This window comes from Saccoglossus kowalevskii, chromosome 9, assembly GCF_978046115.1.
Source record: "Saccoglossus kowalevskii chromosome 9, keSacKowa6.1, whole genome shotgun sequence".
Lineage (NCBI taxonomy): Eukaryota > Metazoa > Hemichordata > Enteropneusta > Harrimaniidae > Saccoglossus > Saccoglossus kowalevskii.
In genome coordinates, this window is record NC_140649.1 from 4750477 (window position 1) to 4768005 (window position 17529).

General features: G+C 35.2%; 1 protein-coding gene and 2 long non-coding RNA genes across 3 annotated transcripts; 1 reads left to right on the forward strand and 2 right to left on the reverse strand.

The window, feature by feature from the left end:
- Nucleotides 1-2881: 2881 nt before the first annotated feature.
- On the reverse strand, nucleotides 2882-3193 carry LOC102803361 (uncharacterized). Its single transcript, XM_006823297.1, has one exon. It carries the CDS (start codon nucleotides 3191-3193, stop codon nucleotides 2882-2884), a length of 312 nt encoding a protein of 103 aa, XP_006823360.1.
- A 1119-nt stretch (nucleotides 3194-4312) lies between these two features.
- LOC146738065 (uncharacterized) lies at nucleotides 4313-5279 on the reverse strand. The gene is made up of 2 exons (XR_014930490.1): nucleotides 4645-5279; nucleotides 4313-4421 (listed from the first exon to the last, which is right to left on the reverse strand). It is a non-coding gene; the product is annotated as an uncharacterized LOC146738065 (long non-coding RNA).
- Nucleotides 5280-15225: 9946 nt separating this feature from the next.
- On the forward strand, nucleotides 15226-16192 carry LOC146738066 (uncharacterized). The gene is made up of 2 exons (XR_014930491.1): nucleotides 15226-15860; nucleotides 16084-16192. It is a non-coding gene; the product is annotated as an uncharacterized LOC146738066 (long non-coding RNA).
- The last annotated feature ends 1337 nt before the right edge of the window (nucleotides 16193-17529 follow it).

Sequence of the window (17529 nt, forward strand, 5' to 3'; positions counted from 1 at the left end):
AAGAGGGGAAAATCGTGGGAGCATGATAACTGGAAGGAGTGTTCACAACCAGCGTATTGAACGCCTGTGGAGGGATGTGTATGAAGGAGTGCTCAGCCTTTACTCTCAAATATTTTACTTCCTGGAAGAAAATAACCTCCTCGATCCACTTGATGAGCATCATATCGCTGCACTTCATTATGTTTACATGAGAAAAATAAACCAGAAGCTTGAATCTTGGAGAATGGCATGGAGTCGTCATAGAATGCGCACAACTCACTCTTCACCCTTTCGCATCTGGATGTCAGGACAATGGCAAAACCCTATAGGAATAGAAGTCACAGACCTTGAAGGATATGGTGTTGAAGGTGTTCTTGATGATATGGAAGATGGAGAATATGATCAAAGACCCATTATCACACGTGATATGTATGCACTCAGTCAACCATGCATCGATGAACTATCTCTACATATAGCAAATGACTGGCATTCAGACAACTATGGGATTGATATTTATACTCAAGCAGCAGAAATAGTTAAGTCACATTCAGGGTAGTGCTTTTTTATTCTAAATAGACAAACATCAATAAAACTACAGCTCAAATTTTAACAAAAATAGTTTTATGATTATGAAAGAATCTGCTTTGCAATATCAAAATACTAGTACTGAATCAGTGAAGCTTTCTATTGTCAGGCAACCAATCGCTAGATATCAATGACTTTTCAAATAAATGATACAGTACAGAATTTGTTACCTGTTGTGCCATCTTGTTCTTCCCATATGAAAATGTGATGGCTGTTGAAAATTAGTTGTCATATTCCAGAATGGACCATTTACAAAATTTTAAATTCACATGAAAACGACCAATTTCGGACAATCGCCCTCAAAATAATTGTAACTCGCATAGGATGGAACTGTAGCTCCCTGGTTTCGCGTTAACACCACGACGAACAAAATAACCGACAGCGAAACCAAGCGAGCTACAGAACTGCAGCTAAGGTAAATCCTACTCTGAGACCCAACATTTGCCTTCAAATCTTTAACAGTCCAGGGGCACTCTAAAACAGACAATTGTCTGGAATTTCTTTGGCAGTGTAGAAATTCAAAACCGCCACAGTTCTTAAGCTGCGGAAACCCAACAACAGAATTCGAAACAGACGACGATGCAACATCCTCCAGAACGTCATCAGAGGTTAACCTCTCGATCAAACCGCGTTCGTCACAATCGCTTTCTACTTGGATTTTTTTTAAACCAAGTCCAGCTTTGTGAAGAACACTTTTTTCTGTTGCTGACGGAACTTTCGTACTGCACCTGTCCGCTAGGCAAATGAAATGGCCAGTCCAAGTACGTTTCTTGCTCGTTAGATTTCCTCGGCTACGACCTCGTCCCCTTGAACGCGATGCTCGCCCGGGCATGAACAATGCATTTCTCTCTGAAGAAATACTTCGAGCAAGACTTGATGCAAAAGCCCGCCCCGAGCCACGCGGGTCATCGTGATCACGCTCATGTTCACCATGTTCCTGACACAGTTGTCGTAGGCGAACTCGATCACCCATTGTGGTTATCCCTAGTCTTGTTAACTCTCCTTCAGTCATGCACTGTACAATTGGCGGCTCTATTCTTTCATCCCTGAAACGTTGAATGAGGTTGCCAAGTTCCAATTTTCTTAAAATAGCTTCCATACTCAAATTTATTCATCAGGCTCGTCCCGCCGAGAATCAACATGCGTGCGCATAACAGATGTATGTCCAAGCGCGCCCTATCTCGACAACAAATGGCCAGACAATATAATAACAACCGAGCTCATAACGTTTGATCAGCACATAATGGCGTTTGATCAGAATATAATAACATTTGATCAGAATATAATAACATTTGATCAGAATATAATAACATTTGATCAGAATATAATAACGTTTGATCAGCACATAATGGCGTTTGATCAGAATATAATAACATTTGATCAGAATATAATAACATTTGATCAGAATATAATAACATTTGATCAGAATATAATAACGTTTGATCAGCACATAATAACGTTTGATCAGCACATAATGGCATTTGATCAGAATATAATAACATTTGATCAGAATATAATAACGTTTGATCAGCACATAATAACGTTTGATCAGCACATAATAACGTTTGATCAGCATATAATAACATTTGATCAGAATATAATAACATTTGATCAGCACATAATGACGTTTGATCAGAATATAATGACGTTTGATCAGAATATAATGACGTTTGATCAGAATATAATATCATTTGATCAGAATATAATAACGTTTGATCAGAATATAATAACATGTGATCAGAATATAATAACGTTTGATCAGAATATAATAACATTTGATCAGCACATAATAACGTTTGATCAGAATATAATAACATTTGATCAGAATATAATAACGTTTGATCAGAATATAATAACGTTTGATCAGAATATAATAACATTTGATCAGAATATAATAAAGTTTTATTAGAATATAATAACGTTTGATCAGAATATAATAACGTTTGATCAGAATATAATAACGTTTGATCAGAATATAATAACATTTGTTCAGAATATAATAAAGTGTTATTAGAATATAATAACGTTTGATCAGAATATAATAACGTTTGATAAGAATATAATAACGTTTGATCAGAATACAATAACGTTTGATCAGAGTATAATAACGTTTGATCAGCACATAATAACGTTTGATCAGAATATAATAACGTTTGATCAGCACATAATAACATTTGATCAGAATATAATAACGTTTGATCAGAATATAATTACATTTGATCAGAGTATAATAACGTTTGATCAGAATATAATAAAGTTTTATCAGAATATAAAGGCAAGTGATCAGAATATAATAGTTATAGTGCATCTAAGACAGTTACGGCTTTCCATATCGAACTGTGCTTTCGTTCACGTTTATGTTCAACTCTTTGCTGAATTTTCTCGATGTCTTCATTACGCCAATTTCGATTGAAGACTTCGCTATTTTAGCTCGAGTTTCAGCGTTGTAGAAACTGTACTGGCCTCGTTTTCTTTTTCGACGGGTTGATGAAGTGGCCACAAGTTGATCGATTTGATCATTGGCGGCTTGAGTTGACGTGGCTTCTTCTTCTGTTGTACAGAGATTCGGATCAGGCAGACCAGGAGTTCGAGGAGAATTAACTTTCTTTAACCAGCGAACTAGAGACATGACGTTTGTTGAAAACAGGATCAGAATAACGTTTGAACGAAATATCGCCGCTTAAGGTAGAGATGCAGTTTATTTGTGAATTTCAATCAAAAATAGTTTTTTTCGTTGTTTATATAGATTTTTATCTAAAGAACATTCTGTGAAAATTTGACCAATAATTTCTTATTGGAACACCGTTAAAATTGCTGTTTATTTTCTGTTTAAAAATAAAAAACACTCACACGTGGCAATGTTTATGTCCAATTGCCTAATTTGCATGAGTAAGCAAATAACAGGACCTTTGATTGACAATATGCAAATCGAGATTGTACGGGTCATAGTTCATTCAATTCACGCGCATGTGAGTAGTTTAAGTTGGACTATAGGGACGACCATGAGGGCGCTGTTCATAATCGGATGCGATGACGTCATACGAACAGCGCCCTCATGGTCGTCCCTATAGTCCAGCTTTAGCATAAATAATGACGTCACAATGGGAATTCGTGCATAAATTAGCATAAATGAGGAGCAATGCCTTAAAGGGGATCATTTGAATGAGGATGACGTCACAATGGGATATTGTGAATACATTTGCATACATAAAATTGATGTGAATACGAGGTCGTGTCGAGGTCATCGTGAATACATTTGCATAAATTACCATCATTTTTTTTTAATTATTTTTTAATTATTTTTAATTATTTTTAATTATTTTTTAATTGGACAGGCGTGGACGAAAGATTTTTCAAAATGTGTCGTAGAGGGCGCTCACACACACACACACATGTTAATAAATACACGTCATTTTGAAAACTAATGGAGTTTATTGCACAAAAGAAGTAAACAAGAATGAAATATTGACATGGAGTATATATTTATGACATGGTTGAGTATTTTTTTAACGTCACAAAAAAACATACGATGTGAGTAAGGAAAATAGTTGCGTAGTGTATAAATGTTTAGCGTGATTAAATATTTCTTTGTTAACACCTCGAAAAATACGTAGATACATGTAAATGTGCGGCGTGGTTAAATTTATTTTTAATGCCACAAAAAATACGAGTACATAAACGATTCGATTAAAACACAGAAACGAGAAAAGCCAATAATAGTAAACATTGATCAATAAAAAATAATTCATTCTATATATACATATGTTGTTTATTTTTACATTTCTTACTTCCTTTCAATGAGTCAAGCAGTCTGTACACTTTTTTTTTATTCCATCACTATAATCAGAATCGCTCATCTGTCGTACAAGAAAGAGAGAGAGAGAGGATAATATTAAAAACCGATAGTTATATAAAGAAAGTATAAGTTATGTGTTGAAAATTTAATAGTATGAATTATCCCGTAAAACTGCGGTCATCAATCCGCTAAAATGCAAAGTATGCAAAATCGGTTGATCGACGTACAGTTTGTTTTTCAAAAAATGGCGGACTACGCTACTATGAGTTAAAATGTATAATTACCTGATCGTTTCACAGAATAACTTTTGACATACATAATCATCACACGGAATGAGTTTACGGTGTAACGTAGCGATTTTCGTTTTTCCCCCCGACGAAGAAAATATGTCCTCGCTTCTTGCCAAAGATTCAAAGGCGGTAGACCAAGTTTGACCTTCCGTGAAAAGTTCATCTCATGGACACTACGAGTCATACAGGACGTATTGGCAACACATGGCTTGAAAGTATTTGATGATTGTAGATCCACGTACGAGAAATCTTATAAATTCCATGACATGACTACCGTACGAGTCATAATAGTCTTCGTGGTAAGGGTATTTCAGACAGAAAGTGGCCCAACGCGTTCCACTCGCGAATATCAACGGTGTTTGATATAAGCGATGTGTATCATTCCGAAGCACACTTGTGAATGCCAGTCTGAACTCAATCACAAGATTAAATGTAAGGCGTGTCTAGTCCTAAGTGTTCCCAACGTGAAATAGACCTCCCACGTAGATGATAAACAACAGATGTTGGTATATTTATGTTATCTAAAACATGAACACTCACAAACAGCCTGAGGGATATCGAGTTTCAAGTTGAAAGCGTGAATTTCGACCTGCGTGTATGGGATACTGATAACATGACTCGACATTCTGTTGACCCCGGCACTATCAGTCAATTCACTGACTTAAACCACAGTCACTCTACTAGGACGGTTAGGAAGCGCCGCGTCATTCTATTGTACCCACCCTTGTCTCCATAAACATTGAAACAAGAGAGGTGTTAACGAGTTAAGAAGTCATTAGCATTAAACAGGCGACGGAAAACACGCGATAAATCATGAGACAGTGCGAGAGTTGCGTCATTTTCCCCCACAAAGCATTGCAATACATGGCACTTTGACCTTTCAACGAAGAGCAGTCTCAAATGCGGAAATGAACATGCTTTGTATATACACGTTTTTCGCGAGAAAATCTTGCTGTCTTGTATGGCATTCTGAAATTATAAATAGTTAATAGAATACTATATTAGTGAATTTCCCCCAAAAGTCGCCCCTGTCTCGACTGAATCAAAACATGTTGAACGGGATTTGTATCAGTCGTCAAATAAAGCGAATGGAGGGATATGAAAGCACGACAATCAAAAATCTCTTTTGTCCAATTACCTCCTATGAAAACTATGCAATAAAGCAACACGGCGACCACCTCCATAGACGAAAACATGCAAAACTTCGCCATAAAGTGACTCTAAAAACACACAAAAAATACGAGAATGGACAAAGGAATATTGTAAAGGTTTGCAGACATCAATGTTTTTAGCGATAAAATTGTTTCTAAACTGAGTGAGGGGTTTATTTTACGGACCGAAAGACTGTTAGAGATCAAGACAAAGAGACTGTCAACAAAACACCGTTTTTCTCGAGTAAAGCATCTTCAAGATTGCAAAAGAATGCTCATCTGAAAAATACAATATCACACCTAGTCACAGTTCAGTTGAGATTGTAGTTTGATGTAAAAATAAAGCACAATTTAAAAAAGTTCACGGTCTTCTCGAGGGTCTTCTCGAGCAACATCGAACGCAATAAATAATGGTGAAAAATAGTGCATTCCAATGACAAATACGTCATAGTTTTGAGACCAGCATAGGTTCTCAGAAGCTGCTCGTTCACACCTTTAACCAATAGAGCTTCCTAACCGTCCTAGTAGAGTGACTCCTAGTAGAGTGACTGTGCTTAAATTATTTTTATCAATTAGCCTTTGCTAAAATACTACCGTCATTTTCCACGTCATTAAAAAAAAACATGGCCCGCAGCGGAGGGATTTGAAATAAAACACGTTCAATCTCGTAATGACGCGTTCTCCGTGTCAATGTTACGATTATACTCGAAATTGACTATTTGGGGGATAAAAACTGGGTCAACTTGATTCAGTCAACATGAATCTGACCCAGGCAGTATGATGATTCCAGTCCGTCACCAATTCACTTGTCTGAAAAGGCACACCCCAAGGGTGTATGACGCCTTGTCTCAATTCAGGCCGAATCAAAGACTGTGCACGCCGTCGATCTATATCTGTGATCGATGTAGACGAGAAACATTCCACCACTCTGATCGTTTTTATATCATCGGTAATTCAGTGTACCGCTCGAATGTAATGCATCAATCAATAGTTTAGTTTTGAAGGTTTATTTTACAATAACTGGAAAACCGACCGAAATCGCGAAATTTTAGGATTCAATCTTTACTCAGTCAAACATCAAAACTAAGTATTCAGTTCATTCTCTCTTCACTAATAAAATGGCAGTACTCAGCAAACTATCATTCATCGTTTTTTTAAACATCATTTCGAGTATCCACGATTTCGAAATACTAGAAGAGGCAAGAACGAACGTTACATTTGAATGGTCAAATGACAAGGGGCTGACCCCGCTCGAACGTGCAACAGAATGTATTAAATACATTGACCCATTTGAAAAACAGAGTCAACCTCAAAACATTGAGAGCCATAGCCGATGCTTCAAACAACGAGTTTCTCTTCAAATGGTTCAAAACCAAATTAAATGAAGCACTATGATTCGTCACAAATTACGCTGACATCCTTAGCAGCCTGGCAAAAGAAATCACTCAACTAACCACACCACCAGATTCAAATTTCCACGATCAACGACAAAAAAGAAACATTATAGGCGATCTCCTGTTCGAGGTAACGGCCTTGGCTTGGCTACAAAGAGACAATTGTAGTTACTAGCTCGAGAAATTGACCCATATTTCTAAGACAAAATTAACCAAATTTTGAAATTATACATATTTTAATACCAAACTTGTCATTTTTACCAACAAACTACTGAATCACAGTACGTATAATAACGTATACCATTGACAAATTCAGACTCCGCTTATAAATTATACTCGATTATGTCTTTACCACTAATTTAAAATAAACAGTTATATTGGAAAGAATGAGATGAAATTTTATTATTATCATTGTAGATTCAATAAGCAAACTGGAAGCGGGTCAAGAAATCGTAAATGTTTCATATTATAGAGATGGTGCGTAGTTTGTTCTTTGACGGTAAACACGTACGCATTTTCAATGGCGAACATCGACCAGTAATAATGGCATACACTTTGTATGCTAATTCATGTTTAATAAAATGCGCTAAGTTTTGATTATTCCCAAGATGTACAGAGAGCACTCGCTTATCCATTAGACAGATTCCACTATACAATTATAATATCCTGACCGCATTGTTTAAACTCTCGTAAATCGACTGTTTGACGTGACTGGGGCACCGGTGGACGAGAAATGCGTGCGTGCACATTACATTTCGTTAACACTTTCATTCATAATAGTATCACTTGCAATATGGCGTAATATCAATCGACGATCCTCAAAATACTGTATGTATGTATGCACGTTGTAGTTCGAATGATTAGATATTTCTTTTATTTTTCCATTTTTGTCGATTCTTTCATTATGAACAGTGTTGACTTGCTCTCGAAATAAATACTTTACACCGATGTTACCGTTTGTAATGTTTATAGTGTATACGTGAAAGATATTCGCCTTTGAAATAATAATTGAAGACACAACTATATAGTCTTCAAATCAGCTGGGTGTTATTATTGAAGTAACGCACGACGCGTGATATTGTTTTAATGGGGTCTGATCGCGTTTCATAACTCCTGTATTGAATAATGCCATGAATCAAATTGTCCTAACAACATGGTAAACACGGGTCAGCAATAAGTAGCTATTTTATCGGTGAGGAAAGATCTGCTTCTTGATTGCGATTATGATTATGTCTAATATAATTTATAATAATCTATTACTCTACGTACACAACTTGAAGCGGGCTTTTCAATTCAACTCACTGCGGCCATACACAACATGGCTAGTTCCCCCTTCGAAAGAGTGCGTGCGTGTGCTGCGTTAGCAACACTATCTGTGACCACTGAGCTTTTCAAATATTTACAAAGCACGATGTGATAACTGAGGTGGTAAACTGACCATGATGTCAATATCCAAGCATCTAATTTGCACAATAATAATTAAAATTGAAACCGTATTCATGCGTGGGATCTTGGTTGGAAATACAACGAAGTAACAAAAAACCAGCAAAGTGTAACAATAATAAAATCACAAACATGTGAATGTAAAGCAAAAAAAAAAAAAAAAAAAAAAAAAAAAAAAAAAATATTTGGTGGTTGGTTTAGGCATTTGGCATTTTAGGATTTTTTTTTTCTTATCGTGCCCTGAATCAGATGTGGACGAATGTTCCTAGCTCAATGATTGTTTTGTCATTTTAACTTTTTTAGTATACCTGTTAGGTGTTCATCATCTGTCCTAAAGTTGATTTTATTGTATTTAATATTTTAATCATGATTTTTTTTGTTTCTTATTGTATAGATTACAAATGAGAAGATATTGTTTTTCGTTCACTGTTTTGTCATTTTAACTTTTTTTAGTATACCTGTTAGGTGTTCATCATCTGTCCTAAAGTTGATTTTATTGTATTTAATATTTTAATCATGATTTTTTTTGTTTCTTATTGTATAGATTACAAATGAGAAGATATTGTTTTTTGTTCACAATTTTCTAGTTGTCACAAACTGAGCAAATTCAGTCTTCAGCTATAAGATTATATACAATAAAGTAACAAAAATAAGCAATGTGTAACAATAATAAAATCACAAACATTTGAATGTAAAGAAAAACAAATTATTTTGTGATTGGTTTAGACATCTGGTATTTTAGTTTTTTTTTCTTGTCGTAACCTGAAACAGATGTGGACGAATTTTCCTAGCTCAATGATTATTTTGTCATTTTAACTTCTTAGTATATCTGTTAGGTGTTCATCGTCCGTCCTAAAGTTGATTTTATTGTATTTAATATTTTAATCATGATTATTTCGTTCCTCCATGTATAGATTACAATTGAGAAGTTGTTTTTCGTTCTCAATTTTCTAGTTGTCACAAACTGGGCAAATTTAGTCTTCAGCTATAAAGTTATTATATCTACCCCTTTCCATTTTAAGGGTATGAGCCCTTATTCCGAGTTTCGCCTTAGCGCAGCACTATGTTTTAGATTTTTGATTGTGGTGATATATTTTTTTATATGCAAATTCTGTTTTAATTTTTCTGTAAGTTCGTAACTTGTTTTTATGATGTGTACTTTTATTTGCATCGTGTAATGTTTCTGTGCTATGAATTTCTAAAGGATTTTTCGAATTACCTGTCAATGTTTCAATGATTTTCTTTTTTGTCATCCTGAGATTTATGTGTATTCCAAAATATTTTTTTCCATAGTCAAATTGTCTAAAATCTGATTCATGTCTTTTACAAGGATATTTTCTCAACTCTAGCAGGCTTGCCAAATTTCTTGGTTTGCTATTTACTTTGATTCATGTCTTTTACCCAGTTGTCTTTTCCCTTTTCGTCAATATGTATTCCAAGTTTGTGAGCTTCGTGAACTAGCGAGTTTGGGTTAGAATTATTTATTTTGATCCAATATTTCAATCTAGTTGCTATGGGGGGAGGATATTTTCCCAACTCTAGCAGGCTAGCGAAATTTCTTGCTTTGCTATTTAATTTTAGAAGGTATTTGCAGTAATATATTTTCATTTTTTTTCCATTGGTCTAGACAGATTTGCCATAAGACGGGATTTTGTGTGTGGATGTTCTCCCTCGTACAAATTTCATTTTTATGAAGCGAAATTTTATGCTGATGGGGGAGAACTTGAATATACAAAAACCTACATATACCTGCATACTAAAAACACACAAATCAGGAATATTCATCGTAAAACAAGAATGGAATACATATTGACGAAAAGGGAAAAGACAACTGGGTAAAAGACATGGATCAAAGTAAATAGCAAACCAAGAAATTTGGCAAGCCTGCTAGAGTTGAGAAAATATCCTTGTAAAAGACATGAATCAGATTTTAAACAATTTGACTATGGAAAAAATAATATTTGGAATACACATAAATCTCAGGATGACAAAAAAGAAAATCATTGAAACATTGACAGGTAATTCGAAAAATCCTTTAGAAATTCATAGCACAGAAACATTACACGATGCAAATAAAAGTACACATCATAAAAACAAGTTACGAACTTACAGAAAAATTAAAACAGAATTTGCATATAAAAAAATATATCACCACAATCAAAAATCTAAAACATAGTGCTGCGCTAAGGCGAAACTCGGAATAAGGGCTCATACCCTTAAAATGGAAAGGGGTAGATATAATAACTTTATAGCTGAAGACTAAATTTGCCCAGTTTGTGACAACTAGAAAATTGAGAACGAAAAACAACTTCTCAATTGTAATCTATACATGGAGGAACGAAATAATCATGATTAAAATATTAAATACAATAAAATCAACTTTAGGACGGACGATGAACACCTAACAGATATACTAAGAAGTTAAAATGACAAAATAATCATTGAGCTAGGAAAATTCGTCCACATCTGTTTCAGGTTACGACAAGAAAAAAAAACTAAAATACCAGATGTCTAAACCAATCACAAAATAATTTGTTTTTCTTTACATTCAAATGTTTGTGATTTTATTATTGTTACACATTGCTTATTTTTGTTACTTTATTGTATATAATCTTATAGCTGAAGACTGAATTTGCTCAGTTTGTGACAACTAGAAAATTGTGAACAAAAAACAATATCTTCTCATTTGTAATCTATACAATAAGAAACAAAAAAAATCATGATTAAAATATTAAATACAATAAAATCAACTTTAGGACAGATGATGAACACCTAACAGGTATACTAAAAAAGTTAAAATGACAAAACAGTGAACGAAAAACAATATCTTCTCATTTGTAATCTATACAATAAGAAACAAAAAAAATCATGATTAAAATATTAAATACAATAAAATCAACTTTAGGACAGATGATGAACACCTAACAGGTATACTAAAAAAGTTAAAATGACAAAACAATCATTGAGCTAGGAACATTCGTCCACATCTGATTCAGGGCACGATAAGAAAAAAAAAATCCTAAAATGCCAAATGCCTAAACCAACCACCAAATATTTTTTTTTTTTTTTTTTTTTTTTTTTGCTTTACATTCACATGTTTGTGATTTTATTATTGTTACACTTTGCTGGTTTTTTGTTACTTCGTTGTATTTCCAACCAAGATCCCACGCATGAATACGGTTTCAATTTTAATTATTATTGTGCAAATTAGATGGTTGGATATTGACATCATGGTCAGTTTACCACCTCAGTTATCACATCGTGCTTTGTAAATATTTGAAAAGCTCAGTGGTCACAGATAGTGTTGCTAACGCAGCACACGCACGCACTCTTTCGAAGGGGGAACTAGCCATGTTGTGTATGGCCGCAGTGAGTTGAATTGAAAAGCCCGCTTCAAGTTGTGTACGTAGAGTAATAGATTATTATAAATTATATTAGACATAATCATAATCGCAATCAAGAAGCAGATCTTTCCTCACCGATAAAATAGCTACTTATTGCTGACCCGTGTTTACCATGTTGTTAGGACAATTTGATTCATGGCATTATTCAATACAGGAGTTATGAAACGCGATCAGACCCCATTAAAACAATATCACGCGTCGTGCGTTACTTCAATAATAACACCCAGCTGATTTGAAGACTATATAGTTGTGTCTTCAATTATTATTTCAAAGGCGAATATCTTTCACGTATACACTATAAACATTACAAACGGTAACATCGGTGTAAAGTATTTATTTCGAGAGCAAGTCAACACTGTTCATAATGAAAGAATCGACAAAAATGGAAAAATAAAAGAAATATCTAATCATTCGAACTACAACGTGCATACATACATACAGTATTTTGAGGATCGTCGATTGATATTACGCCATATTGCAAGTGATACTATTATGAATGAAAGTGTTAACGAAATGTAATGTGCACGCACGCATTTCTCGTCCACCGGTGCCCCAGTCACGTCAAACAGTCGATTTACGAGAGTTTAAACAATGCGGTCAGGATATTATAATTGTATAGTGGAATCTGTCTAATGGATAAGCGAGTGCTCTCTGTACATCTTGGGAATAATCAAAACTTAGCGCATTTTATTAAACATGAATTAGCATACAAAGTGTATGCCATTATTACTGGTCGATGTTCGCCATTGAAAATGCGTACGTGTTTACCGTCAAAGAACAAACTACGCACCATCTCTATAATATGAAACATTTACGATTTCTTGACCCGCTTCCAGTTTGCTTATTGAATCTACAATGATAATAATAAAATTTCATCTCATTCTTTCCAATATAACTGTTTATTTTAAATTAGTGGTAAAGACATAATCGAGTATAATTTATAAGCGGAGTCTGAATTTGTCAATGGTATACGTTATTATACGTACTGTGATTCAGTAGTTTGTTGGTAAAAATGACAAGTTTGGTATTAAAATATGTATAATTTCAAAATTTGGTTAATTTTGTCTTAGAAATATGGGTCAATTTCTCGAGCTAGTAACTACAATTGTCTCTTTGTAGCCAAGCCAAGGCCGTTACCTCGAACAGGAGATCGCCTATAATGTTTCTTTTTTGTCGTTGATCGTGGAAATTTGAATCTGGTGGTGTGGTTAGTTGAGTGATTTCTTTTGCCAGGCTGCTAAGGATGTCAGCGTAATTTGTGACGAATCATAGTGCTTCATTTAATTTGGTTTTGAACCATTTGAAGAGAAACTCGTTGTTTGAAGCATCGGCTATGGCTCTCAATGTTTTGAGGTTGACTCTGTTTTTCAAATGGGTCAATGTATTTAATACATTCTGTTGCACGTTCGAGCGGGGTCAGCCCCTTGTCATTTGACCATTCAAATGTAACGTTCGTTCTTGCCTCTTCTAGTATTTCGAAATCGTGGATACTCGAAATGATGTTTAAAAAAACGATGAATGATAGTTTGCTGAGTACTGCCATTTTATTAGTGAAGAGAGAATGAACTGAATACTTAGTTTTGATGTTTGACTGAGTAAAGATTGAATCCTAAAATTTCGCGATTTCGGTCGGTTTTCCAGTTATTGTAAAATAAACCTTCAAAACTAAACTATTGATTGATGCATTACATTCGAGCGGTACACTGAATTACCGATGATATAAAAACGATCAGAGTGGTGGAATGTTTCTCGTCTACATCGATCACAGATATAGATCGACGGCGTGCACAGTCTTTGATTCGGCCTGAATTGAGACAAGGCGTCATACACCCTTGGGGTGTGCCTTTTCAGACAAGTGAATTGGTGACGGACTGGAATCATCATACTGCCTGGGTCAGATTCATGTTGACTGAATCAAGTTGACCCAGTTTTTATCCCCCAAATAGTCAATTTCGAGTATAATCGTAACATTGACACGGAGAACGCGTCATTACGAGATTGAACGTGTTTTATTTCAAATCCCTCCGCTGCGGGCCATGTTTTTTTTTAATGACGTGGAAAATGACGGTAGTATTTTAGCAAAGGCTAATTGATAAAAATAATTTAAGCACAGTCACTCTACTAGGAGTCACTCTACTAGGACGGTTAGGAAGCTCTATTGGTTAAAGGTGTGAACGAGCAGCTTCTGAGAACCTATGCTGGTCTCAAAACTATGACGTATTTGTCATTGGAATGCACTATTTTTCACCATTATTTATTGCGTTCGATGTTGCTCGAGAAGACCCTCGAGAAGACCGTGAACTTTTTTAAATTGTGCTTTATTTTTACATCAAACTACAATCTCAACTGAACTGTGACTAGGTGTGATATTGTATTTTTCAGATGAGCATTCTTTTGCAATCTTGAAGATGCTTTACTCGAGAAAAACGGTGTTTTGTTGACAGTCTCTTTGTCTTGATCTCTAACAGTCTTTCGGTCCGTAAAATAAACCCCTCACTCAGTTTAGAAACAATTTTATCGCTAAAAACATTGATGTCTGCAAACCTTTACAATATTCCTTTGTCCATTCTCGTATTTTTTGTGTGTTTTTAGAGTCACTTTATGGCGAAGTTTTGCATGTTTTCGTCTATGGAGGTGGTCGCCGTGTTGCTTTATTGCATAGTTTTCATAGGAGGTAATTGGACAAAAGAGATTTTTGATTGTCGTGCTTTCATATCCCTCCATTCGCTTTATTTGACGACTGATACAAATCCCGTTCAACATGTTTTGATTCAGTCGAGACAGGGGCGACTTTTGGGGGAAATTCACTAATATAGTATTCTATTAACTATTTATAATTTCAGAATGCCATACAAGACAGCAAGATTTTCTCGCGAAAAACGTGTATATACAAAGCATGTTCATTTCCGCATTTGAGACTGCTCTTCGTTGAAAGGTCAAAGTGCCATGTATTGCAATGCTTTGTGGGGGAAAATGACGCAACTCTCGCACTGTCTCATGATTTATCGCGTGTTTTCCGTCGCCTGTTTAATGCTAATGACTTCTTAACTCGTTAACACCTCTCTTGTTTCAATGTTTATGGAGACAAGGGTGGGTACAATAGAATGACGCGGCGCTTCCTAACCGTCCTAGTAGAGTGACTGTGGTTTAAGTCAGTGAATTGACTGATAGTGCCGGGGTCAACAGAATGTCGAGTCATGTTATCAGTATCCCATACACGCAGGTCGAAATTCACGCTTTCAACTTGAAACTCGATATCCCTCAGGCTGTTTGTGAGTGTTCATGTTTTAGATAACATAAATATACCAACATCTGTTGTTTATCATCTACGTGGGAGGTCTATTTCACGTTGGGAACACTTAGGACTAGACACGCCTTACATTTAATCTTGTGATTGAGTTCAGACTGGCATTCACAAGTGTGCTTCGGAATGATACACATCGCTTATATCAAACACCGTTGATATTCGCGAGTGGAACGCGTTGGGCCACTTTCTGTCTGAAATACCCTTACCACGAAGACTATTATGACTCGTACGGTAGTCATGTCATGGAATTTATAAGATTTCTCGTACGTGGATCTACAATCATCAAATACTTTCAAGCCATGTGTTGCCAATACGTCCTGTATGACTCGTAGTGTCCATGAGATGAACTTTTCACGGAAGGTCAAACTTGGTCTACCGCCTTTGAATCTTTGGCAAGAAGCGAGGACATATTTTCTTCGTCGGGGGGAAAAACGAAAATCGCTACGTTACACCGTAAACTCATTCCGTGTGATGATTATGTATGTCAAAAGTTATTCTGTGAAACGATCAGGTAATTATACATTTTAACTCATAGTAGCGTAGTCCGCCATTTTTTGAAAAACAAACTGTACGTCGATCAACCGATTTTGCATACTTTGCATTTTAGCGGATTGATGACCGCAGTTTTACGGGATAATTCATACTATTAAATTTTCAACACATAACTTATACTTTCTTTATATAACTATCGGTTTTTAATATTATCCTCTCTCTCTCTCTTTCTTGTACGACAGATGAGCGATTCTGATTATAGTGATGGAATAAAAAAAAAGTGTACAGACTGCTTGACTCATTGAAAGGAAGTAAGAAATGTAAAAATAAACAACATATGTATATATAGAATGAATTATTTTTTATTGATCAATGTTTACTATTATTGGCTTTTCTCGTTTCTGTGTTTTAATCGAATCGTTTATGTACTCGTATTTTTTGTGGCATTAAAAATAAATTTAACCACGCCGCACATTTACATGTATCTACGTATTTTTCGAGGTGTTAACAAAGAAATATTTAATCACGCTAAACATTTATACACTACGCAACTATTTTCCTTACTCACATCGTATGTTTTTTTGTGACGTTAAAAAAATACTCAACCATGTCATAAATATATACTCCATGTCAATATTTCATTCTTGTTTACTTCTTTTGTGCAATAAACTCCATTAGTTTTCAAAATGACGTGTATTTATTAACATGTGTGTGTGTGTGTGTGAGCGCCCTCTACGACACATTTTGAAAAATCTTTCGTCCACGCCTGTCCAATTAAAAAATAATTAAAAATAATTAAAAATAATTAAAAAATAATTTAAAAAAAATGATGGTAATTTATGCAAATGTATTCACGATGACCTCGACACGACCTCGTATTCACATCAATTTTATGTATGCAAATGTATTCACAATATCCCATTGTGACGTCATCCTCATTCAAATGATCCCCTTTAAGGCATTGCTCCTCATTTATGCTAATTTATGCACGAATTCCCATTGTGACGTCATTATTTATGCTAAAGCTGGACTATAGGGACGACCATGAGGGCGCTGTTCGTATGACGTCATCGCATCCGATTATGAACAGCGCCCTCATGGTCGTCCCTATAGTCCAACTTAAACTACTCATGTGCAATTATTCTCAAATCAGTTATCGCTCGCTAGCAATCCAAATATTATATTTCCTCAGCGTTTTTTCCTAATTTTTATCATTACATTATGCGTGGTGTGAAAAGAAAGAGAGGTAGAAAGAAGATTCAGATGATTTATATGTCGGGAGAGGCAAAAGCTACACTGAAGGCATCAGCCCGCCGAACGAAAAACAAAATCGATGTGAGGTCCAAACGTGACTTTCCCTGAAGGCGTGAATCCGAGTTTCTGATTGACTGAGAGATTTTATTTTTAAATAATTGTTCTCAAAAAATGAACTGAGCATGTGAAGAATAATTTAACATTGTTTACTAAGTTTTACCGTAGTCATTGACGCCTATTCAAGAGTATGATGTTTATTGTGACTAGCGTGAATGGGTAAGCTTCGTTTCGACAATGAGCTGTTATCACTGTAGACTCTATTTTAGGCATCAGGAATGATTGAAATGTCCGAAAATGACGCCAAAATACACCTTAAAAGTCCTATTTTATTTTTTTTCTATTTCTATTTTTATTTTGGTCCCTCAAATAAGGGA